Below are 23,991 nucleotides of genomic sequence, written 5' to 3' on the forward strand. Positions count from 1 at the left end.
AATATTTTTCCATCTTTTAAGGTCCCCTTCTATTTCTTTTAGTAGAGTTATGTAGTTTTCTTTGTATAGGTCTTTTACATCTTTGGTTAAGTTTATTCCTAGGTACTTGATTTTTTTAGTTGCTATTGAAAATGGTATCTTTTTCTTGAGTGTCTCTTCAGTTTGTTCATTTCTAGCATATAGAAACATTACTGACTTATGTGCATTAATCTTGTATCCCGCTACTTTGCTAAATTTGTTTATTAGCTCTAGTAGGTGTATCGTTGATTTCTCAGGGTTTTCTAGATATAAGATCATATCGTCTGCAAACAATGACAGTTTTACTTCTTCTTTTCCAATTTGGATGCCTTTTATTTCTTTGTCTTGCCGGATTGCCCTGGCTAGCACTTCCAGCACAATGTTGAATAACAGTGGTGACAGCGGGCATCCTTGTCTTGTTCCTGATCTTAGAGGGAAGGCTTTCAGTCTCTCACCATTGAGTACTATGCTGGCTGTGTGTTTTTCATATATGCTCTTTATCATGTTGAGGAAGTTTCCTTCAATTCCTACCTTTTGAAATGTTTTTATCAAAAAGGGATGTTGGATTTTGTCAAATGCTTTTTCAGCATCTATTGAGATGATGAATTGATTTTTCCCTTTCGAGTTTTTAATGTGTTGTAATACATTGATTGATTTTCTTATGTTGAACCATCCTTGCATGCCTGGAATGAACCCCACTTGGTCATGGTGTATGATTTTTTTAATGTGTCTTTGGATTCGATTTGCAAGTATTTTGTTGAGGATTTTTGCATCTATATTCATTAGAGAGATTGGCCGGTAGTTTTCCTTTTTTGTAGCATCTTTGCCTGGTTTTGGTATTAGATTGATGTTAGCTTCATAAAATGAGTTAGGTAGTGTTCCATTTTTTTTAATGTTTTGAAAGAGTTTGAGTAAGATTGGTGTCAGTTCTTTCTGGAAAGTTTGGTAGAATTCCCCTGTGAAGCCATCTGGCCCTGGGCATTTATTTGTGGGAAGATTTTTGATGACTGATTGGATCTCTTTGCTTGTGATGGGTTGGTTGAGGTCTTCTATTTCTTCTCTGGTCAGTCTAGGTTGTTCATATGTTTCCAGGAAATTGTCCATTTCCTCTACATTATCCAGTTTGTTGCCATACAGTTGTTCATAATATCCTCTTATAATTTTTTAAATTTCTTCAGGATCTGCAGTTATGTCACCTTTTTCATTCATTATTTTGTTTATATGGGTCTTCTCTCTTTTTGATTTTGTCAGTCTAGCTAGGGGCTTGTCAATCTTGTTGATCTTCTCAAAGAACCAACTTTTGGTGATATTTATCCTTTCTATTGTTTTTTTGTTCTCTATGTCATTTATTTCTGCTTTAATCCTTGTTATTTCTTTTCTTGTATTTGGTTTAGGATTGGTTTGCTGTTCATTTTCTAGCTTCTTCAGTTGATCCATTAGTTCTTTGATTTTGGCTCTTTCTTCCTTTTTAATATATGCGTTTAGTGCTATAAATTTCCCCCTTAGCACTGCTTTTGCTGCATCCCATAGGTTTTGGTATGTTGTGTTCTCATTTTCATTCGTCTCTATATATTTAGCAATTTCTCTTGCTATTTCTTCTTTAACCCACTGATTGTTTAGGAGTGTGTTGTTTAACCTCCAGGTATTTGTGAATTTTCTAAGTCTCTGATGGTTATTGACTTCTAATTGTATTCCATTGTGGTCAGAGAATGTGCTTTGAATAATTTCAATCTTTTTAAATTTATTGAGGCTTGTTTTATGTCCCAGCATATGATCTATTCTGGAGAAAGTTCCGTGAGCACTAGAAAAGTATGTGTATCCTGGTGATTTGGGATGTAATGTCCTGTAGATGTCTGTTAAATCTAATTCATTTATCAGATTGTTTAGGTTTTCAATTTCCTTATTGGTCTTCTGTCTGGTTGATCTATCTATAGGAGAGAGTGATGTGTTGAAGTCTCCCACAATTATTGTGGAAACATCAATTGCTTCCTTTAGTTTTGCCAATGTTTCTCTCATGTATTTTGTGGCACCTTGATTGGGTGCATAGACATTTACGATTGTTATTTCTTCTTGCTGAATTGCCCCTTTTATTAGTATGTAGTGGCCTTCTTTGTCTCTCAAAACATCCCTGCATTTGAAGTCTATTTTATCTGAGATTAATATTGCTACACCTGCTTTCTTTTGGCTGTAGCTTGCATGAAATATTTTTTTCCATCCTTTCACTTTCAGTTTCTTTGTGTCCCTGTGTCTAAGATGAGTCTCTTGTATGCAACATATTGATGGTTCATTTTTTTTGATCCATTCTGCGAATCTATATCTTTTAATTGGGGAGTTTAATCCATTTACATTCAACGTTAAAACCATGAAGGCATTTCTTGAATCGGCCATCTTATCCTTTGGATTATGTTTGCCATATTTTTCCCTCTCTCTATTAATATCCTTTATTGTACCCATACCGAATCTCTTTAGTACTGAACCTTTCTCCAGGTCTCTCTGTCCTGTCTTTGTTTCTCTGTCTGTAGGGCTCCCTTTAGTATCTCCAGTAGGGCAGGTCTCTTGTTAGCAAATTCTCTCAGCATTTCTTTGTCTGTGAAAAATTTAAGCTCTCCCTCAAATTTGAAGGAGAGCTTTGCTGGATAAAGTATTCTTGGCTGGAAATTCCTCTCACTCAGAATTTTAAATATATCGTGCCACTGCCTTCTTGCCTCCATGGTGGCTGCTGAGTAGTCACTACTTAGTCTTATGCTGTTTCCTTTGTATGTGGTGAATTGCTTTTCTCTTGCTGCTTTCAGAACTTGCTCCTTCTCTTCTATGTTTGACAGTGTGATCAGTATATGTCTCGGAGTGGGTTTTTTTGGATTTATTCTATTTGGAGTTCGCTGAGCATTTATGATTTGTGTATTTATGTTGTTTAGAAGATTTGGGAAGTTTTCCCCAACAATTTCTTTGAATACTCTTCCTAGACCTTTACCCTTTTCTTCCCCTTCTGGGACACCAATGAGTCTTATATTCGGACGTTTCATATTATCTATCATATCCCTGAGGTCCATTTCGAGTTTTTCAATTTTTTTCCCCATTCTTTCTTTTATGCTTTCATTTTCCATTCTGTAATCTTCCAGGTCACTGATTCGTTGTTCAACTTCCTCTAGTCTTGTACTATGAGTGTCCAGAATCTTTTTAATTTGGTCAACAGTTTCTTTAATTTCCATAAGATCATCCATTTTTTTATTTAGTCTTGCAATGTCTTCTTTATGCTCTTCTAGGGTCTTCTTGATTTCCTTCATATCCCGTACTATGGTCTCATTGTTCATCTTTAGTTCTTTGAGTAGCTGCTCTAGGTGCTGTGTCTCTTCTGGTCTTTTGATTTGGGTGCTTGGGCTTGGGTTATCCATATCGTCTGGTTTTTTCATATGCTTTATAATTTTCTGTTGTTTTTGGCCTCGTGGCATTTGCTGAACTTGATAGGGTTCTCTAGGGTTTGTAGACCAGTTGAAGTCCTTATCTCTAATTTATCAGATCTACAGCTTCGTGGAGTACACTTTCTCAAACTAACCAGCAGGTGGCGTCCACGAGCCACCTGTTCTCCACAAGCCAGATCTCCCCTGCTTAGCCTTTTTGGTGAGTGGGGGAGTGAGTCTTGTGGGGCCCAATTGGTGTACCAAGCTTGCGTGTGTAGTTGGTGTTGCCTGCCCTGTATGTGGGGCGTGTTTCTGGGCAGTCGGGGAGGGGGGGTGGCCCTAACAATCAAATCTCCCTGATGATCCTAGAGTTTTAAAGCTGCTGCAATAGTCTAATCCTTCAGTTCAGTCCTGCCACAGTTTGTCTCTGCCACTGACCCACAAGTCTTTGGTATTGGCGTATGGCTCCTGAGACTTGCAAGTGGGCCCCTCTTCCAGGCCGTGCACCCCGGGTCCTCTGTTGAGGGATGACTGTGCTATGTCACAGGTGAGTGCCGTCCCCCCAGGGCAGTTCTGGGCTGCTGGGCTGTGTTGGGAGGCTCCCAGTCTGCTCAAATGATGGCTGAATGGGGCTCTGTTAATTCACACTGCTCCCCCTTCCCAGCTCTGGGACATTCAGCTGAGGTTGCAGGGAAGGCTAATGTCCACGCCCAGTTTTGTGGTGTGTGCCTGTTATTTGAAGCACTTCCGTCACACTGGGTTGTCTGGGGCAGCTCTGGGCTATGGGGCTGGCGATGGGCAGGAGTGTTTCCTGTCCACCAGGATGGTGGCTGTGAGCGGACACCCCCCTTTTCTTGGGAAGTTGTGTTGTTTAGTGAATTTTCTCAGCCACTGGATTATTGCCTTTTGTCTCAGAGCTCTCTTAGTTCTGCTCTTGACTTGACGTGCCCAAATTTCAATTCTTTGAAGCTTTCTGTATTGAGCTTCTTAGAGTAATTGTTTTAGAAAAAGCAAAAAGGATTTAAAAAAAAAAAAAAAAAAAACGGCCCTCCTCAGAGATCTAATGGGTTATTGAAATGCTAATAGACAAAGCAACCAGGGCCATTAAGGAAAGGTGCACAGGGCAGAGAGATCAGCTTTGCTTCGGGATTTGAATATGCGCCTCAAGGCCTGATCTCCGCCCTTCCCCTTTCTGTGTTCACCAGAACTCCAAAAATCCTCTGCTTTTATTTTGGAGTTTTTCGTGTTGTTTTTTTTCTATGCCTGTCTCCTCTCTGCTGGGCTGGCTGCTCTCAGAGTCTCTGGTGTCTGGTCTCAGTCTATCTATGGTTGGAGTTTGAATCAGTAGAATGAGTTTCCGATAAGAGCAGCCACTGCAATTCTCCCTTCTCCTTCCCGGAGCTGACAGCCCCTCCTCCCCCGGGACTGAGCCTGGCAGGGAGGGGCGCGGGTCCCCTGGCCGCAAAAACTTACATATTTCGCTGATCTCAGCAGTTCCACATTTTCATGAGTGTTGTATGAAGTATGCCCAAAGACAGATTGCTCTGTGGTGTCCAGTCCACGCAGTTCCTGGCTTTTTACCTACTTTCCTGGAGGAGTAACTAAAACATACAGCTCACCAGTCTGCCATCTTGCCCCGCCTCACTAGTTCCTTTTGTAAGTCAAAATGTAGATGTTTGCTGTAAATTCAGCTGAATATTAGAATTTTCAGTTTCACAGTTTTGTGATTATGCTTTGAATTCACTAAATATACTGCACATGGCTTGTGTTTAGCCTTTCTTTGACATCATTTTACAGGCGTCGGTATTGACTTTTGAATGTGCATGTCTTTTCAGTTTCATTTGTTAAAATACAAATACTATATGTATGTATACTTTGTCTTTTGTTCTTTACAGCTGCAGATTTATTCACAGATTTAGAAAATGCATTTCAAGGGAAAATTGATGCAGCTTATTTTGAGACCAGCAAATATCTATTGGATGTTCTCAATAAAAAATACAGTTTGCTGGACCACATGCAGGCAATGAGGCGGTACTTACTTCTTGGTCAAGGAGATTTTATAAGGCACTTAATGGATTTGCTTAAGTAAGAAAACTATGACTATTTTGAATTTTACAAATTTATGATAGATTAAACATGATAGAAAGATCCTTATAATTTTTGTTTAAAGGAATAAATGGCATTAGAGGATTATGGGTTGAATTCTTACTTAGCTTATTTTTTTAAATACAAATTGAAAATGTAAAATTGCAAAATTTTTATAAGTTAAACTCCCATTTCTGTTCTGGTTACCAGCAGTCTTATACTTGCTTTATTAATATTAGGTACTTGTTACTAGCACTGTGGCACTTACAGTAGTCATTAACATAAAAGGAGTTCATGATGTAATCAAAATTAATTTTAGCTTTAGTTTGAAATTAATCAGAAAAATAAATGTATATTTTAAAACTTAACTTTTTGTTCCATATTTTTAGTTTACACTGTTTCATGTTAAAGAAAAATGCTACCCTTTTTTTTCGTTCCTGATGTTTCTCATGGCATCATCAATTCCAGAATTAAATGTGTGTCCTTCCCTTCCATCCATAGAGATGCAGACAGCTCCGAATCAGAGTGAATTATGCTCATGGCTCTAGAAACAATCCAGATCCTAGGGATGCAATCCAAGGGTGCTCGGCAACACTGGCGAGGGAGTGCTCCAAGTTGTGGGCCATAGCACGTGACATAGTGATTTTCACTCAGGCATTTATAACAATGGAAATTATTATTTTTTATGTTCCCTTTAGGACACTTAAAATAGTTACCTTTAAATTATACCTGTGGTAATCAAGCATTTGTTTTAGGCCTTTGGTTCTCAAACTTCAGTGTTCATCAGAATCCCTTAGTGGGTTTGTTAAAATAGATTGCTGGCTACTTGATTGCCTACCTCCAGAATTTCTGATTAAGGAGATTGGGGTATGGCTCAAAATTTGTGTTTCTAACTAGTTCCCTGTTCATGATGATGCTGCTGAAGAGGGGACTACGCTTTGAGAACCAATATTTTAGACATATAAGCTATTAAAGTCCTACCTTCTACCAGAAGTCATTTCTCAATATGAAGAATAATTTAGTGTCTTGAGGCACATGCAGCAATAGCTGATATTTTTCTACAAGCTCGAGTAACACAGTCAAATTATTAGATCAGTTAGCTTATGAAAGAGTTGATTGTTTGCTAAACATTAAAAGGCTTGCAATTATACTCATTGAAGTAGCATTTCTGCAGTTTAAGTAAAGAATGGGTTTACTACAAAGTTAAATACTGGTCATGAGATTTCCTGTTGGAGGTATAAGTGGTCAGGAGTTTTTAAGTGATGAAATGTTCTTAAATGCCAGAGGGCTAAAGTGTGAGTACATGTGAAGATGCGGGATGTGTAGATTCATTAAGTTCCTTAAGAGAGAGTATGTATGGAAGTTGATGTGTATAGAGATTAGCAAGTCATTTCTTACAGTATAAAGTTGAAGTAAAATTTAGAGGTCCATGTAACATACTATGTATTAGATCATTTAGCTGACTTACGTATTTGCCTCATGCTGTATTTTCATATTTAAAATATCTCATTCTTGCTATTAAATGAAAAATTTCTTTCTTCTAGAAGGCATGTTTTAAGTTTCTGGTTTTTAAAAGGGGAGTGCCATACAAACAATCCAGCTCTCTTCAGATTTATCTGAGAGTTGATGTTGCATCTTGTTTTTTGTCAATCTTTTCTCTGCCTAATATTTTATTGTCATAGGCAAATTGATTTCTAAAGGCCTGTGAATTAGTGGGGTTTATTTGTACATTTGACGATGATGGGCTATATTGTTGACTTGATCAGCTCTTAATTAGAGAAATGTTATCTGCGTATATAAAATACGGTTAACCCTTAAGAAATGTTTGCTGATAATGCAGTAGTTCCTAGTCATTTAGAATCATGACTTCCATGTATTTTATTGTTTTTTTTTCATTTAATGAAGACCTCTGCTCTTTTATCCCATTTGGATCTCATATAGGAAATTAAAATAATACATGCTGCTTATAGGGCAGTCTTAAGTTTGAAAACTTTTGTCATTAACATTCAAGGCATGTTTAACTATTTCCAATCTAAGATGAATCAAAATTAATTTTTTTGAGATTTTAAAGAAATGTTTTATTCCCCTAAATAATCAGTAAAACCCTATTTACTGTTAATACTGTGAAACTTTTGTTAACACATTGTTATATTCATTCCATTTGTGTTCTCAGTTTTTATCATTTGAACTCTTTTTATAATTTATAAGTTTTCCAAAGTTCATTAAAAATTCAAGTAACATTTTCATTAATTTTTAAAAAATCTGTTAGACCAGAACTCGTCCGTCCGGCTACCACTCTGTATCAGCATAACTTGACTGGAATTCTTGAAACTGCTGTCAGAGCAACCAATGCACAGTTTGACAGTCCTGAAATTCTCAAAAGACTGGATGTTAGACTTCTGGAGGTATTTTAACTTTCTCTGTTTGAAAGACACTTCTCTGTAAGAAAACAGAAACAAAACAAAATAAACTCTGAGACCAGGGTATTTTCGCTAATATTTTCAACGTATTTAAGATGTAGTTCAGCTTACTGGTTAATGCCATTATTGGAAGACTGGATAACTTAAATTTGAATACTAGCTCTCTCACTTGTTAGTTGTGTGATTTTTGGCAAGTCACTTAATGTCAATCTCACTAAGTTTCAGTTTCATTATCTAAAAAGGGGATACCTCACAGGGTTGTGCGGTTTAAATTGGATAAAGTACATAAAATATTTATCATAGTTCTTGGTAGCACATAGTAAATCATAGTTACTATTAATAGGAAATTCATAGACATGAAAGATGATGTATAATATTTATTAAAAGTAGAATGTTTTACTTTTTAGATTTCAGTTTGATGGCAACTTTTCTTAGGGACATGGGTCATTATAAACATCATTATTTGCTCAATTGTAATGAAGGACCATTAGAATCTGTTGGTTTTCTTAAAACACTGACTTGTAAGAATTTAAGTACATTAAGTCATAACAATGGTGATTAATTTAAACATGTTTACAATATTCATTCAAAAATATCGCATTCATTCAAAAATATTTGTAGAGTACCTGCTCTGTGCCAGTGTCTGAATGCTGAGGATACAGAAGTTGACAAAAAGATAATGATTCCTTGCTCTCAACACTTTTAAGCAGTTTATAAAAATTGGGCATGATTTGCTACTTTTTCTTTAATAGTGATCTTAACACTCATAGAAAGTCCTGCAATTATTTGTAATTTGTTTGTTTGTTTGTTTGGTATTAGGTCTCTCCAGGTGACACTGGGTGGGATGTCTTCAGCCTAGATTATCATGTTGATGGACCAATTGCCACTGTAAGATCATTCTGTGTATTTTTATAGTATTCACAGCTATTAAGATCGCTACACATTTCATTGTTTTACATTTGGCTTTCTTCTCTAAGAAATTCTAATTAAAGTGATCAGTTGACATTTAAGAGCTGTCCATTGAATGAATACTTAAGCCAAAATTGTCTGTGTATTTTAAATAATTATTAATGAGTTCTAAAATGCTCTATTATTTTAAGAATTCTTGAAAATATCATTTGTTCCATCATAGGTTTCAGCAAGTACTTAATGAATGTATTGTTCATTTTGTTCCATTATACTTAGACTATAGCAACTAATTTAGGATAATTTGAAAGAAACTATAAAGTATATTTTAGGAGAATCATTTTTAAATTAAATAAAATTTGATATTTCATATTCTTTTAAACTGATGAGAAAATAGCTGTACTATTGTTCATAGTAAATTTACCATACATAAATGTACTGTTTCTTTTAACAGTTGCCAAATCATAAAAAACTGACCAGCAGAGTTGTCTTTTTATGTGTCTTCAATTAAAATACGCTTTCTTAAAGTGTTTATTTTTTCTTTATTCAGACTTGAATAAATTCTCCTTGACCAAGATGGCTCTTTGAACTTACTTCAATAATTTGTATATCTGAAATATTGAACAAGGGCATTATGTCTCTTTTAATTATTGGGGCAAATATTTTGTTAAAAAGAAACTTGGCTCTAAAATTTCTTCTTGGTGATTCTGATAGAATCTGACTCTATCACAGTTTTTCATTGCCTTTCAAAATATAAATCACCCTCTGCTAGAAGAATTTCACCAAAGTGGTTTTGACTTTTGGATTAACAGTTTTGCTGTTGATGAATGTGTCTGTTATGTCTCTCAGAAGTGTTAGCTATTGTTGCAGTTTTTTAACATATAAATTCCCAATGTTTAAACTTTACCAAATCATAGTTACTATATTTTAAATGCATAACTGCTCTTAAATTTAATTTTTGTCACATCCACATTAGACTTTTGTCCTTTGACTTATAGCTTGAACAGTTTTAGTTATAATGTATTATAAGGCAGTATGGTATTTTAAAAAGTTATTTAAATTAGAAACTTCATATTACCTGCCTTGTTAATATTTTGTACACTGCATATTATTTTCTTAGTGTAAAAGATACCACAGTTGAGTTAATTACAGTGAATATTTTGCAAAACCTAAGTGTGTTGATGAATAGGTATACCTGGAGAAATAATTAAACTGAATTTGATCTATATACACAATAAGTTAATTATTTTATAATATTGCAGATCTTATTAGGAATATCAAAGTTTATGCAACTACCTTTTTACATAAACAGTTGTTTGTGCAGTATTATATTGTTAAATTTTTAGGTTTTTAAAGGGTCTGCTTTACTAGAAAGAGCCAAGCAAAGAAGTTTATATCATAGATTTGTTTTTAAAAACATAAACTTATAGTATAGGGATGGCAAATAGATGTCAATTTTTATGCCAATTCCAGTGGATTGAGAGTGGCAACCTGGAATGCTGGATTGCAAAAGAAGGAGAAAGAGTCCTACAGTTGATTAACAGTATCTGCTAGGGACATAGTATGGTGGGAGGTGATTTTTTGTATGTCTGGTGTTTACCATTCCAGTTCTAGGATTAGGGTTTGTTCTGGGGTTGTTATATTTTTTTAGTTAAATTGCTATACATATAGCCATATTGTTGCACAATTTTTTGTATTTAGATTAATATTAGAAATTGAAATAATTTTTAATTATCAGAGAAAGACTAAATTGTATGCAGTTGTATACAAAAGATACAATGATATAAAGAGGACTGTATTGAAAAATATTTTTAAATTCATGGTTTAGAAGAAAATGGGTTTACTACTTTTCTTCTCTTAAATTTAACTTATTGTATTATCTCTATTCCCTTTTTATTCTAATTAGTTTAGGTTGTCATTTTTGTATAGAATTTAATTATAATGATACATACCTATATAACATAATTATATAATTATATCTTATAAAACATAATTTTAGCCTCATACCTAATACTGTGATATACAGTATCAATAAAATTTTAGTATGGGTTTAATTTGGAAAAATAATCTGGGAAATTAAAAACTCATGTTACATAAATGAAAGTATATTAGCTAAATAAAGTTCATTAAGCATTAAAAATTTTTTTGTTCAGTCTTGTTTTTATGAATCTTAAACTATTTGAGAAGAGTTCATTATTTTATCCAAAATTTTAGTTTGATTAGATCATTTAATGTTGACATGCACCTAACAGAGGATTCATGATTTTTTTTTTAAGGTCACACAGTTGTAATGTGTGATAAGATAGCTTAATATTGGGTGAAGAAGAATAAAGAAAGTTTATCTTTAATCTTCTCAGTTTGAAAATAGGATAAAAATCCATTTATTTCTGTCATTTTCCAGGGATCAGTGTCAGAAGCATATTTGTTTAGTATTTCTCTCAATCTTATTTTACAGTAAGAGATGGACTGAAAGACCATATCAATAGAAAAGCTATAAACAATTGTGATTGATGTTTTCCCCCATAGAAATGCAGTGGAATATGAATGTCTTCCTCTTAAAGAGTTAACATTTCTAAATAGTTGTGATTAATTGGGATTTTTTAAAATCAAATCACTTTTAATCTGTTGTGGGATATTGGTACTTAAAGGAACCCTATGAAATATCATTTGTATAGCAAAGAGTCCTTTAATTTATTCATAAAATTATTCAAATAGCTCATCCTTTATTTCTATAATTGCAACAGCATTAATAGTGTGGGTAGCAAACAAAATAGATAAAACATTCATCTTTGATTTTGCAGTACCTTTCAAAGCATTTCTTTTATCACTCCTGTTCAGGCATTTAATCATTAGTCAGTAGTAAGCACCTACCAAATACGTGGTATTTGGTAAAAAAGGCGTATAGAAGAATAAGTAAACAATCCTTGCTAACTGATGAGAAATAAAAAAAAAATAAGAAAACAGGTAAAACAATGCAATTAAATACTAAATTTGTAAGAATCAAGGAATAAATGTCATAATTGCCGAAGAAGAGAAAAATAGATGAGACCAAAGAAAGATGTGTGGTTTCCATCTTTGAAGGACAGATAGGATTTAAGCAGGTGAAAATGAAAGAATAAGGCATTACAAAACATTAATATGAGTAAAGATCCAAAGATATGCATCAACAAGGCTAGGTTTTAGGGAATGAGACGAAAGCTCTGAATAGAGCATATGCTTCTTGATTCCCAGCCTAATCCTGCTGTTGAGAAATCAGGTTCTGTTTGGAATATATTGGGGGTATAATTTGCAGGTGGTCTATTTCCAGTTGACTATACAGTAAGTATAAACAGTGATTACAAATATTTAGTAAATTTTCTGCCGAAGTCATTTAGGAAAGGATAGAAATGTGCCGGAGTCTGTTATATACACATTGGTATCAATTAGAAATGTTTTGGCTGCAGTTTGCAGAAAACCCTGTTCATTACCTGTATGCATGCAGCATCCTTGTACTAAAAAAAATTTTCATAGTTTTTCTGCAATTCAAATTTAACTGGGTTAAATTGAAATATAACTAGGGTTGCTAAGTCTAGCAATCCTGGAATGTGGATGGGCATGGAAGGGAGGTCCAGCATAATCTACCCAACAATGGCTCATTCTCCCATGATTGCGAATCTGCTTTCCAATTACACTGGGGTGAAGTATTCAGAAGCAATAAATAATATATTAGAATAAACTGGAGGACTGTTTTCAGTCTGGAGATTCTTCTAAGCTTACCTTCCATGAGATTCACTACTGTAATGAGATATTGTTTCAGAAGAAAGTGTGGTTCTACTTCACATATCGCTCAGATAGGTTAGGGTAGAAAAAATAGCTACACATTTGTAGTTGTTGTTAAAAGTCCACAGTTTAGACTAGGTTTAAAATTCCTGACTTCCCATTTACTAGCTGTGCAACTTTAGGCCTTTGTTTCCCCATATGTAAAACTGGCATAAAAAATATTTACCTTATATTATTGTGATTTGATTTGCATGCTGCTTGGCACTTAAGTAGTCAGTAAATGTTGTGGTTATATTATACTTCCCTAAAATGTGCTATATTGTTGCTTGCATGCTACTTAAAATTTATTAGTTTATGTATTTATCTAAAATTTGTTAGAGTATTCATTCTCTGGCTTTTTTAAACAGAAAACAAAACAAACATTGAGACTTGTATTAGAAAGATTCTTATGCCGTGGAATAATATAAGCCTATCTTCTGCTCTTCCTTTCAGGTATTTACTCGAGAATGTATGAGTCATTACTTAAGAGTATTTAACTTCCTGTGGCGGGCTAAACGGATGGAATATATCCTTACTGACATACGAAAAGGACATATGTGTAATGCAAAGCTCCTGAGAAATATGCCAGGTAGAATACTAATCACATAAACAATCAAAATAAATTGGGTGCTAACTTTACATATGTTTATCAAAAACTTTGCACTTCATATGGTTTCCAGCACCTCAGCAAAAATTTAAGTATATATAATAATATTGAACTAAAAAATGAATTATTGTTTTACTTTTGGTTTTGGCTTTTGTTAAAAGGCTCATTTGTAATGCTGCTTATTTTGACTTCATTGGAAATCAGAAAAAAATTGAGTTGTTAGGCTTGTTTTTAGACTATGGAGTTTCTTTTAGAATCATTTTCTTTTGACTCCCATTTTCATAGATGTACTTTTTTTTTAATTGCCGATTTTTAGGGAAAGAAAGCCATTTAATAAATCAATGGCTTTTAGGGAAAGAAAGCCATTTAATAAATAACTAAAGTTATTTAGAATTCACTTTGCCAGTTTTAATTAAATTCTTATTGGAGAATTGCTTTAATGTTCTGTTTGGGTTCATGAACCAGGACATAGAATTATTTTATAATATTTTACAATGTAAAACTGTCTAAAAAATTCTTGGTGTCAGATAGTCAAGATTACTTTGTTATAAATATTGAATGACTTCAGTTATAGATTATTTTGAAATCTTTATTTTGAAATTTATTTTGTCAAATCCTTTGAGGAAGCATTACAATAAATATGTCTCAAGAGAAGAATTAAACCGTGTATATGCCCTAAATACTTCCATTGATGAAAAGTAATTTTTTTTTTAAAAAAGAGCAATGCTTTGATGAAAAGACTATATGACCTTTCCTTCTTTACTAGGTTGAAGGCTGATCTCTTGAACAGCTACAAAAGTTCCAAATAATGACATCCAGAGAAGGCTGCTAGGCAGTACTGAGTACTTTTCTGAGCCAATGTCAAAATACCAGATTATCAGTTTTTATTAGGTATCAATGTTTATTGTATTCCCAGAAAGTTTTTTCCAGTGGATCATGATACTCTTATGATCATGACTTACTTCCTCTGGACTAATTTTTCAGAGAGAAAATTAAGGGGTAGGAATCCCCTGAAATAGCTAAGAAGAAAGTGAGAGGGAACATTTTCTTTCAAACACTTCCATGGTTATAGAAAATAAATATTGCCTTCATAGTTGACCCCCCCCACCACCACCACTTCCTAGGGAATGTGGATTGGCAAACACATGGGTTGCCTCTTTGAATGAAGGCAAGACCAAGAACCAGTCACAGAGGGGACTTCATTCCTGAGGCTTCCAGCTCAGCATCTGTTTGCTGTTTCCTTTATATCATATAGCCTTCTGTAGGTATATCATAGGATTACTCATTTACTTATTTAACTCAGTGTATACTTGTACGTTATTCAGTTTATCCACGCTGCTCCTTCTCTCTGCATTCTTTGTAATGCTATTGAGTAGATCAGTTCTTAGTTGTCACCTCACTGTACCATGATCTTTCACATAGTCTGATTTAGATCAATTCAGTGTTCTACAAATTCTTTGTCATTGTTTCATTCTTCTTTCAAAATAATCATCTCCATTATTGTTAGCAATGGGAAATCTGAGTTCTTTAACAAGTGTGTAAGTATTAGCTCTTGTGATATATTTTTCTGATTTGAATATCGGCTTAGAAATGTCTATATGAATTTGCCTATTTTTCTTATATCGAATAATCAAAAATGAGTTTTTTCTTCCTTAGAGCTAACATCTAATACTTTTTTTTTTTTTTTTTTTGGTCAACTTTCTATATGTATGGGAAAATGTATTCTTTATTTTTTATAGAATTAAGAATTTTAACATAATTTGATCCTACTATATACAGTAGTCTCAAATTCTTTCAGGGGTCCTTTTGCCTTGTCATTAAAAATTCTTATAGAACATTTTTAATAGCATCAAAATATTGCTTCCTATGTATTTTTGTGTGTACCATTTTTACTATATCCTTTGGTTGGACATGCAGTTTATTTCCAATAACTCTGCTTATACTTGTTGTCAGATTACTTGAGAAAGCTTGTACCAATTTATTTAATTTATATCCCAACAAGCACAGTGCTCATTGCCTGAAAGTTGTCTGTATCACTTTATTTTTGCTAACATTAGATATTGTTTTCAAGCAGATTATCAATTTGATAGATGAAAATGCTTGTTTCATGCTTTCAGAATCATTGATAAGGGCAAACATTTTCTCTCCTTTTTTTTTTTTGTAAAGGCATTCATATTTCTTTTTTAGAAAATTGTTTTGTGTTCTTTGCCCATGTTTTCATTGGGGTATTAATGTTCTTCCCTTTAGTGTATAAAGAAATATCTCAAATACTGATATTTCTCTTTATATTTTTTATAAATATTTTTCAGGTTTTTGATTGCCTTTTAATTTTTTGCTAATGCTTTTCACTTACCGAAAGTTATAATTCAGTCAAACCAATGAACTTTTCCTTTTATTTCTTTCATTGCTTTCATGCCTAGAAGTTTCTTTGCTATTCGTTGATCAGTTATTTATCCACCTATGTTTTCTCCAATTCTAAAAAAATTCCATTTATTTGTATGCAACTATATAATCAAAACAATTTATTTTGAAGAATGTTGTCAAAATAATATCTCAAATGAATAATTTTTGAGATTGTGAGTATGACCAAACCATCTTCTTCATATTGTTCATCTGTAAAGAATTCTAAGATTATTTACAGGAGAACTTGATAGAGTTGTTCTATATTTTTGCCTCAGATTTATGTTTGGTGTAGGACGTTTCTAAATTTGCTGTATTAGCTGGTTAATTTCTGCTTATGCCGTTGCCTGGCCATTACCAACTTTCACCCTTGGAAGTATTTCAGACCATCCTTAAAGCCTTTCTTTTCTTTTCATGTGACTATCCCCTACTAGTTTTTTACATAGTAATTGATTAGACTGTACCCTTTACCCTATTCAAACACATGTCCAGGCCAGTAGTGTTACAGTGATACCATTTCAGTAATTCTCAAATTCTAATGAAGAAAACATAAACTTTTTACGTGTGGGGTAAATTAGTATGTATGAGGAATAATTTGATTGTCTTTATAAAACTAGTTGTTGAGAGGTTGATAATTTAAAAAAAAAATGGGGTAAATAGTGTACTTATTTTTCAAGATATTAAAACATTATTTTTTCCTACTGTAACAGAAGTCTTTATTTGTAGTTTAATAGTTTTTACAATGCCTTTAATTTGAGGTATGTATAAATTCAGTGTGTTCAGTTTTGCAGTAATAATCTAAGAAATACAGCTTATTTCATGCTGTCTTAAAATAACCTTTCAAAAATTTTATGCTGTACTTTAGATGGGGTTGTATACTATTCTGTCTCTTTTCTCTCTTCTCCTAAAATGTAAGTATTCAATAAACATGGCCCTGCATTATATGTTTGTAGCTGTGATTACCATTTTAAATACGTGTGGTATTTTATAATGGAAAAAGAAAATTTGAATTTGTGCTATGATATTACTTTCATATGCATTCATAATAGCCAACATTTATTGAGTACTTATGATGTGTCTGTCAGGCACTCATCTACTCATTTTATAGGTATAACTTAGTCTGAATAATAGCCTTATACAATGTATATCATTATTTCTCAGAAAATACTTAACTCCTCTGCTGTGTCCTCATGTAAGCATTTGTGCATTCAGTACAGAAGATAGCACATTTCTTTGGAAATTGTGAGGGTAAAAATTCCTTAATTTGGGTTTTGCACTTAAAAAATCCAGTGAACCTTTTAATAAGGCTTAAAAGTGTTTTTCATTTTACCAGGAATTTGGTATGGCATTTGTTGGTTTGAATATTTTAAATTCAACACTGCTTGTGAAAAGCTTTAGAACTGACTTACACACTCATGCTTTCATTGACCGCTTAAGTATACGAACTTTGTGGAGCACAAAAGGCTGAAATTAACAATTCTAGCAACAAATATTCCATGTAGTCTGAAAATGTAATGAATTCTTATTCTTAATATAAATGACTATGTTTAGGAAAAATAATTTTATGAAGATGCAAACAAGCAGAGAAGGAATTAGATACTGGTGAGGCATCCACCTTACAATAGAATAAAAATTAATGACAATAATGAACAGACAGTCTTTTATATATTATTTGGAAGACAGTATAGAATAGTAATTGAGTGAGGGCTCTGGAACCAGGCTTTCTAGCTTTGAATTCTGACTCTGGCACTTGCTAATTATATAACGTTGGGCAAATTGCTTAACCTCTATGTCCTTAAATTTCTTCAGTATGAAATGAAATTAATAATACTGGCTATTTCATATCATTAGTAAGAAGGGTTAAATGGGTTAATACATGTGAAGAATTTAGAACAGTGCCTGGTACAAAGTAAGACTATTAGTATGACTATTGCTGTTTTAGCTGGTGTCGTACATTTTTGCTCCTAGTCTTCAGTGGCTAATGTTGTTGTATTTTATGATATGATATATTAGCAATTATTTATACAACTTAAGCTGTGTTGTTACAAGACTGAAGTAAAAACTTTTAAAAATGGAAACAGCTTTGTTTCATATTGATTTTTGTAAAATATTTGAAAAAACAGATCAGAGAATATGGGGAAATATAATGAATGTGGACAATGAACCATATACATACCACCTAGTGTCAGCAGTTGTTTAATATTTTTGCATATGTTCTTCTAAACATCTTTCTGTGCATAATATATGTATTTCAAAAACAGCATAATATTTTGTGATAATTTAAATTTAATAATGTATTAATGATATATTTTGTTAATATTCAATTGCATAGTATTTAAAGTTATAGATGTACTACAATTTACTTAATCTAATCTTTGAATAATCAGTCAACATTTACATTGTTTATGCTTTTTCTACATTATAAACAAGGATGCAGAAACATTCTTTAACATATTTTTACACTGTTTGAATAGTTGTTTACAACAAAAGCTTTTGATCCATGTTGACAAGTGGTCTACTAATAAGATAATACTCACTTCTAACGTAAGATTGTCTGTTTTCCAGTGCCCTCGCCAACATTGGATAGTAGCATTATTTTTCTTTTGGCATCCATATAGATAAATAATAGTTGATATTAAAGTGGTTTAAAGGTTTCTTTTCAATGGTATGGAATTTTTTCTGTTAGATCAAGTGACCTAAAAATTATTGCTAACAGTGACAACCAAATTCATATTTAAAATAACATTTCACAAAATGAAATAAGTTAAATATAGGTAAATAAGCTTGTATTCTTTGTCAGCCTTTGTGTGTATGTATGGTGGGATTGAGGGGAAGGATGGATGGAACCTTCTTTTCCCACCTTAAAGAGAATGGTGTTAAAATAATCTCCCTTTTTGTGTGTGTGGGGGTTACTGATGGGAAATAAATTGTCCTCTTATTTCTCTTATGTTCTTGAAAAAAACAAAGAATGTATTCATCCTTTATAGAAAACTCAGATGAACCTTAGGTGAGGCCTTAATCTGAGACTGATCCAGACATAACATTTCCTTTGATTTTCGTTTGGTTTCAAGATAGTCACTTACTCATCTGAGATAGAAAATAATGGTTAGAGACATGTTGAGTTTTAGGGAACTGCAAAAATAACATTAATTCTCCGTAATGTTTTTATGATAGGGAATGGAACACCGTTTATTGGAGGTTTGGTGTTTACTTTTTTAGCTTTCAGATAATAGAACTTAACTATCTTAGATGAGTGAATGTTTTTTTTTTTTTTTAAAGCAGTTATTGAGATATATTCATCCAAAGTGTACAACCAGTTGTTCACACTATCATCATATAGTTGTTGTGCATTCATCCCCACAATCAATTTTTGAACATTTTCATTACTCCAAAAAATAAAAATAAGAATAAACGTAAAAAGTAAAAAAGATTACCCAAACATCCCATACCCTTCTCTCCCCCTATTACTTGTTTATTTTTGGTCTCCATTTTTTTGCTTATCTGTCCCTTCACTGGATAAAGGGAGGGTGAGCCACAAGGTTTTCACAATCACATGGTATCACCATATAAGCTATATAGTTACGTGATCATCTTCAAGAATCAAGGATACTGGATTGGAGTTCAACAGTTTCAGGTATTTCCTTCTAGCTAGTCTAATACAACAAGAACTAAAAGGGATATATATATATATAATGCATAAGGATAACTTCCAGAATGATGTCTTGACTCTAAATTTGAAATCTCTCAGCCACTGAAACTTTATTTTGTTCTATTTCTCTTCTCCTTTTGGTCCAGAAGGCTTTCTCAATCCTATATGATGCTGGGTCCAGGCTCATTCCTGGGAGTCATGTCTCACGTTGCCAGGGAAATTCACCCCTAGAAGTCATGCCCCACATAGGATTTCATTCACATCACTAAATGAAGTCTGATCTCTTTTTCATCCTCTTTAGCAGTTGCTGTATGGGGTAATGCTGACATTCTTAGCTGCCAAACTCTGGCTCTGAGTCTCAGCTGTCATACAGATACCTGAAGTTCCAGGGACCGACCAGGTTATACACAAAGAGCTCAGCATCTCAGAATTTAGAAATAACCGTTACAACTCAGGGATAGATGCAAGTGCTGTAAAAGCTTATAGTCTGGGAACCTTTTCAGTAAGCCTTCTCCTGATAACCTATGCTCTCAGATTCATTTCTGAGTTTGCACTTTATAGTTAGTCCATATTAGTGAGGTGTTATATTTTTCTTTTCGTTTCTGGCTTATTTCATTCAACATACTTTCCTCAAGGTCCATTCACCTATTTGCATACCTACAACTTCATTCCTTTCTCGCTCAATATTCCATTGTATGTATCCACAGTTCACCATTCTGTTTATCAGTCAATGTACCCTTAGCTACCTCCATCCATTGACAGTTGTGAATACTGCTACCATAAACACCAGTGTGCAAATGTCCATTTGAATCCCTGCTGTCAGTTCTTCCAAGTATATACCCAATAATAGGATTTCAGGACCATATAGCAACCCCATACTTAGCTTCCTGTAGAATCACCACACTGCCCTCCAAATGGGCTGCAACATTCTATTTCCCCCCCAACATTAAATAGGTACATCACTCTCTCCACATTTTCACCAGCACTTGTTTCCCTCTGTTTATTTTTTTAAATAGTTTTTATTCACACACCATGAAATCCGTCCTAAGTAAACAATCAGTGATTCTGGTATAATCACACAGTTATGCATTTACTGCCACAGTCTATGTGAGGACATTTCCATTTCTGCAAAGACGAAGAGGAGAAAAAAAATGAAGAATAAAAAAAAAATACAATGAAAAGGTGAGACACCACCACCACCACCAAGAATCCCATACTCCCCCCCCCCCAACACCCCCCTCTTATGGATATTTAGCTTTGGTATATTGCCTTTGTTACAATTAATGGAAGTATATTACTTTGTTATTTCTGTGGACTAATTTGCATTGATTTTATTTTTCCCCTATACCATCCAGTTGTCAACATCTTGTAAGATTGACATTCATGTTCTCCCTCATGTAAAAACATTCTTATATTTGTACATTTAGTCACCATCATTGAGCACTCAAGGTTTTGCTAAGTTATACAGTCCCTTCTGGTATCACACATGCCTCTAGCCTTCCTCTTTCAACCTTACTCACAGTCGTCTTTGTTCCGAGTACTAACAGTATTGTGCCACCATCCCACAGTATTGTGCTATCCATTTCTGGATCTATACAATCAATCTTGTTGAACCTTCTGTACTCCTTCAACATCAAATGCCCGAACTCTAACCTCTTTCTGTCTCCTGGTAGCCTGTGTTCTCAACTTTAACCCTCAAAGTTTGCTCATCAATGTTAGTTCATATTAGTGAGACCATACAGTGTCTGTCTTTTTGTTTCTGGCTAATTTCACTCAATGTAATGTCTACTGTGTTCCATTTTGTTTTTTGGATTTTTTATGTCTGTTGTGTGAGGTGAATCATGGGAGGAGGGAAGAGACACAAACTGATGTAGTATAAGAGAATTTGTTGAATTACAAGACTATAAACATTTATTATTAATGATACGATAGTTGAAAGTAAAGCGGTCTGTCCAGCAGACAAAAGAAAGGAAAAGAAAAACTTCGGTACTGAAGCAGGGTTACAGACATTTATCATTAATGACACGGTAACTGAAAGTAAAGTAAGTGGTCTGCCCAGCAGACAAAGTGGTCTGTGGAGCAGATAAAGGAAAGCAAACGAAAAACTCACCAAGCTGGGAAAAATCCCCACATCTGATACTGCTGTCTGGGGAAGTCCTGGTTCTTCAGCCGATCAGAGTCCCAGCTGGCACATGGTCCCAGGCAGAACATCCCCTCCTGGGTGAGACCTCCAGATTTTCCTGGGACTTGAGCCAGTATTTACAGCAATTTGTCCAGGAGTAGAAGTGCTTTGCTGCATGTCTCAAGGAAGGGCTAGTTCCTTGGGATGATCACAAAGACTTTGTTATCTTAGTTTCACTGGCACATCTGCAGAGGGGGAGCCTACCCTTCGGCAGAGACACAGGTGATCTATTAACTATTACAAAAACTCCCAGGTAAACTCTGTTAGGCTTCAGTGACTTCCTTTGTTATACGTATCTCTGGTTCCCATTCCCTTATAGACAGGCCAGCACCTGTTGTTGTGCAGGGCAGCTATCTGTTTATGGTTCATGTTGGTTTGATCCATATGTTACACCTTACTACAATTTCTAATGCAATGTCATATCTTATTTTATTTTTATTTTTTTTTCTCTCTCTCTGTTTACCCTTACTGATAGTCTTCATTTCTACCCTCTTCTTTAAACCTCTTTCTCCTGTCGTTTCCTGCCTGCCTGTAGTGCTCCCTTTACTATTTCTTGTAGAGCAGGTCTCTTGTTCACAAACTCTCTCAGTGTCTGTCTGAAAATGTTTTAAACTCTCCCTCATTTTTGAAGGACAGTTTTGTTGGATATTGAATTCTTGTTTGGCAGTTTTTTTCTTTCAGTATCTTAAATATATTATACCATTGCCTTCTCGCCTCCATGGTTTCTACTGAGAAATCCACACAGTCTTATCGAGCTTCCTTTGTATGATCATTTCCTCCATTGTTGTTTCTGCCCCTTTTCCTTTTTCTTCTCCTTCTGGGACACCCATGACAAATAAATTCGTGCGCTTCATGTTGTCATTCAGTTTCTTGAGACCCTGCTCATATTTTTCCATTGTTTTCCCTATCTTTTCTTTTGTTTGTAGGATTTCATATGTCCTTGCCTCTAGTGCACGAATCCTTTCTTCTGCCTCTTCAAATCTGCTGTTGTATATCTCCATTGTGTTTTTCGTCTGTTCGATTGTGCCTTTCATTCCCGTAAGTTCTGCCCATTGTTTTTTTAAACTTTAGAGTTCTTCCTTATGTTCGCCCAATGTTTTTGTTATATCCTTCATCTCTTGCCATATCTTTCCTCAACTTGTTGATTTGATTTATGAATTAATTTAGCATATTTGTTTGAAGATCTTTAATTAGCTGTTTCAACTTCTGTATCTCATTTGAAATATAAGTTTGTTCCTTTGACTGGGTCATGTCTTTGTTTTTCCTAGTGTGACTTGTATTTTTTTGTTGACTAGGCATCTTGTTTCCTTGATTACCCCAATCAGATTTTCCAAGACCAGACGTGCCCAGGTCTCAGGAGGAGGGTGTAATTGGTATCAAGTTTTCCTGATGGTGAGACCCAGCAGATTGTCAAACTTTGCTATGAGGCCTGTAGACTCTTTGCTATCCTGCCCAGCAGGTGGCACTTGTCAGCCTGCCGCTCCCCACCGATGTAAAGAAGTTTGGTGCCTTTAATTTTCAACAGACCCTGGCTCTTTCAGGGACTGAAGGTGAATCAGAATCCAAACTTGAGCTGTTTCTGTTTTTTCATTCCTCCCGGGTCCTGGGGTCTGAATTCTCCGAGGGAGGGCAGTCACTTGAGTTGGGCCCTGCCTCCCCCTCCTTTCTTAGAGAAGATATATCCTTTAGGGAGTTATCACCTTCACTTCACTTTTTCCTTTGTTTCTCTATCTTAACTTCACCCTTGCCTGGGTCATTGCTAACAGTTGAAAATGCCTGAGGATTTCTCTAATAAGATACTTAGAATCAGAGGGGGAAAAAAAGAAGAAAAAAAGAAATCCCCTTTTCAGAGCCAGTCCCCAGCCCCCCAGTTTCACCAGTTCAGAGCCAGAGTTGGTACCCAGTTCTGTGTGCCACTTTTCTTGGAATGCAGCCCTTTTCCAGTATTCTGAACTCAGCTGACTCAAGCCTGTTTTTATTTATTTATTATTATTATTATTTTTTCTGTCAGTCCCCCTCCTCTCTTCTGGGAGAGATCTCAGGGTTCCTTTCCTGCTTGCTCTGGGTTTATCTGTGCTCGTAGCTTGTATTCAGTAGTCCAAATTTGTTACTTAAAACCACAGTTGGAACTGGGTTGAGCTACCTTCCCTTGCTCCTAGTATAGACTGCTTCTTTTTCCCACAGGACAGTGTTCTAACTTGGCCTGCTGTGCCAGTGGTGGAGGGGCGCCAACTTCTACAGTTTCGGGGCTTTACTTACAGTTCTGTGCTGTGATCTTGGCCCATGCACCCCTTCCAGTCTGGTGTACAATGTGTATCTGCTCATGGATGTCGCCCAAACAGTTGTTACTAGTTGTTCCTGGCCATTTACTAGTTACTCTAGAGGACTAACTAAATTCCACACCTCCTTATACCACCATCTTTGTCAACATCCTGAATGTGTTCTTGATATGAATAATGTTGTGATTAAAATTAGAGTTTGTACACTAAATACTAAATTATACCTTTATTAAAATAATAATAAAAGTT

General features: G+C 34.6%; 1 protein-coding gene across 2 annotated transcripts in view; it reads left to right on the forward strand.

The window, feature by feature from the left end:
- The window catches only part of TUBGCP3 (tubulin gamma complex associated protein 3), a 175,444-nt gene that overhangs the window by 119,030 nt on the left and 32,423 nt on the right, over window positions 1-23,991 (forward strand). For both annotated transcript variants that reach the window (XM_037799980.1, XM_037799981.1), the window contains exons 14-17: window positions 5,312-5,501; window positions 7,771-7,906; window positions 8,741-8,809; window positions 13,079-13,214. In XM_037799980.1, the coding sequence (XP_037655908.1) occupies window positions 5,312-5,501; window positions 7,771-7,906; window positions 8,741-8,809; window positions 13,079-13,214 (531 nt within the window). The remainder of the gene's footprint in view (window positions 1-5,311; window positions 5,502-7,770; window positions 7,907-8,740; window positions 8,810-13,078; window positions 13,215-23,991) is intronic.

This window comes from Choloepus didactylus, chromosome 12, assembly GCF_015220235.1.
Source record: "Choloepus didactylus isolate mChoDid1 chromosome 12, mChoDid1.pri, whole genome shotgun sequence".
In the NCBI taxonomy this organism is placed as follows: domain Eukaryota; kingdom Metazoa; phylum Chordata; class Mammalia; order Pilosa; family Megalonychidae; genus Choloepus; species Choloepus didactylus.